General features: G+C 38.0%; 1 protein-coding gene across 2 annotated transcripts; it reads right to left on the bottom strand.

Moving 5' to 3' along the window:
• Positions 1-433: 433 nt before the first annotated feature.
• On the bottom strand, positions 434-2,292 carry LOC149566145 (transducin family protein / WD-40 repeat family protein). Of its 2 annotated transcripts, XM_089819570.1 has the most exons (3): positions 2,203-2,292; positions 2,030-2,128; positions 434-1,932 (listed from the first exon to the last, which is right to left on the bottom strand). In XM_089819570.1, exon 3 carries the CDS (start codon positions 1,819-1,821, stop codon positions 601-603), a length of 1,221 nt encoding a protein of 406 aa, XP_089675696.1. In that variant the 5' UTR covers positions 1,822-1,932; positions 2,030-2,128; positions 2,203-2,292; the 3' UTR covers positions 434-600. The 2 variants fall into 2 exon arrangements, with proteins under 2 accessions (XP_089675696.1, XP_089675695.1); XM_089819569.1 differs by lacking the exon at positions 2,030-2,128.
• Positions 2,293-2,686: the final 394 nt, after the last annotated feature.

Here is a 2,686-nt window from a genome sequence, read left to right as displayed (position 1 = left end):
GCCCTTTGAATGCATTTTGTTTGCAGGTCATGAAAAAATGTCTTTTTCATGCTACGTTTCCTTCAGCTTTACCTATTTTTCAATAATAATATGTTAAGTTTAACATTATGGGATCATTTGTTAACAAACTTAACATTAAAGTAAACTCCGACCAGCAATGAAAAAAGAGTACTCAGCAACTTGGAGCATCCTCACATCGTTTGCAAAGAATGCTTCAAATGATCAAATTATATATCCAACTCATGAATAGATAAAGCGATAAACATCCTAATCAGTGGGTAGTAGTATTCTGACAATTATTTGCCATGCAAATATAGATATCTATTTTACAGAAGAAAAAAGAAAAACACCAGTCTCTCTCCTTAAAACCTTGAATTTTTGCTAGCTTCAGTAAGTGGCTACCTCCAATTCTGCACAAAGTAATAAATTCAAATACCAACAGAAACACTCTTCCGGAATCTGAATAACCAAAAAGGATAATGATAAAAAAATTACAAGCCTTCAAATCCAAGCAGATAATCTACATGGATCGTATCAATCTGATAGAAAAAAATTACAAGCTTTAAAAATCCAAGCAGATAGTAGTCTACGAGGATTAGATCAAAATGCTCCAATGGTAAAAACTTTAGCAGTGTTATCATCTCCTCCTGTGAGGATAAACTGTCTATCCACTGTGATTGCCATATCCCGTATTGAATCATTGTGACCGTGGAAAATTCTTTCACAAATTCCTGACCTGCTATCCCAAAGGCGGACATTTCCATCGAGGCAGCCAGTAATAATGTGCTGAGATGAAGGTGACCACAAGAACCTTATAACACCCTCCTCATGTTGACAAGTACACCGAAGAGAAAGGCTCTGCAGTTCCCAAATCATAAGCTTTCCATCCATCCCACCTGTTGAAACCCATGTTAAGCTAGGCGAAAACCCAACACATTCCACTGATCCAGAATGGCCAACTAAGGAGCCAACCACCTTTCCAGTTTTGATATTGACCACATGAGCGTTATTATCCGTCGAGCCACTAACAACCAATGTGGAATCTATACTAATGTTTAAGCATGTAAGTCCCTCTGTGTGATAAGGATGTCCTTTTATAGTAAGTTCAGTTTGCTGTGTTTGTGGGTTCCATACACGCAAACTTCCATCGGCAGAACCAGTACAGATAGTTCTTCCATCGGGTGTAAAATCACCACATGTTACAGATTCACTATGACCTGTAAATACAGAGAGGCACTTTCCAAGGTCAGCATTCCACATCCATGTTGTGTAATCTTCTGAACCTGCCAAGACCAAATGCCCCTTTGGGTGCCATCTAAGCCACTCAATCCCTCCTCCAGGTCCATCTAGCGCATGCATTAGATTCCCAGTGGATGCATCCCAAATGTGAACTACTCCATCCAAACCACCAGTTGCGAGTAAACGCCCATCGTTGCTGAATGCTAATGCTGCAACGGAATCACCGTGTCCTTTTAGCTCAAAAAGTGATCCCCCGTGCCCTATCCTCCACATAAAAACTTTGTCATCACCACCACCCGTGGCAACCCATGTTGCATCTACTGGACTACAAGCTACAGCATATATAGCATCTGTATGGCCATGAAAAGTGTGTACAGCATCATCAGGGTTATCTTCTTCATTCTGCTCTTGCCCATTATCACCTTCGTCATCAGCATCTGGAAGATCCTCCTCGTCAATATCAATCTCTTCCAATACATCATCTTCATCAATGAAAGGTTCACCTTCTTCCTCGTTCTCCTTATTTTCCAACTCTTGTGAAGCATGGGATTGTTCTCCCACTTTGTGTTCTTCACTGGCCATATTAAAAACCTGTGACCGTCTTGTCTGACCTAATTTCAGTGTTTCAAATCAACAAATGGAACTGCTCGTATTAAAACCCTCGCTACCCTAGAGCCGAATATTTACCCTGGACTGGCAAAAACATACACGGCAACAGAAAAATTCAAAGCTTACAAATTGTTTAACAAAAATGAGATCATTATGAACCTATTTAAACAGGGCAACATACTTTGAAAATAACCCACAATCTGAGAAGCATGAAAAATGTACAAATGGAGATCCTAATTCTGAAACCATCGCGAACCTAGCCCCGAATATTTACCCTGAACTGCTAAAAACATACATGCCAGCATAAGACTTCAAATCTTAAAAATCGTTTGGAAAAATTGAAAGCATACTCACTCTGATCAGGTCGCCCAAGAACCTAACGGATAAACGCTATGTAGCACCCATCGTCCGTCAGCATTCCGGGCTTCAGTTCCTTCAGATTGTATAGTTAACCAAGTTGAACGCCACTAAATTTGAGAAATTTGTGAGTTTTTTTTTCCTAATTTTAAATGAATAGTTCTTTTCTATTAATAAATAATATACTAAGATTACAATTTTTGATTTTAAAGATATTTCATGTTTTACTAAGATGCAACTTTTGTTGATTTTATTTTTTCATCAATTATTTTGCTAACTTTAGCAGCTCGATTGTGCATGAAACAGTCTAATTGTAGCTCTTCTCTTGAAAGCACGTGAATGAATATATTATTTGTCTATTTCATTTCTTTAAGCATGCAATTAATCATTAAAATCTTATGAAAGCATCACATAAAAATAAAACATTATAAATGTCTTCTCTAGCATAAGATTTACAAGGAGCTTTGATTAGTTCTCTCAA

This window comes from Cupressus sempervirens, chromosome 3 (genome assembly GCF_028749045.1).
Source record: "Cupressus sempervirens isolate cs-2001-9-10 chromosome 3, ASM2874904v1, whole genome shotgun sequence".
Lineage (NCBI taxonomy): Eukaryota > Viridiplantae > Streptophyta > Pinopsida > Cupressales > Cupressaceae > Cupressus > Cupressus sempervirens.
This window is presented reverse-complemented; position numbering and strand designations above follow the sequence as displayed.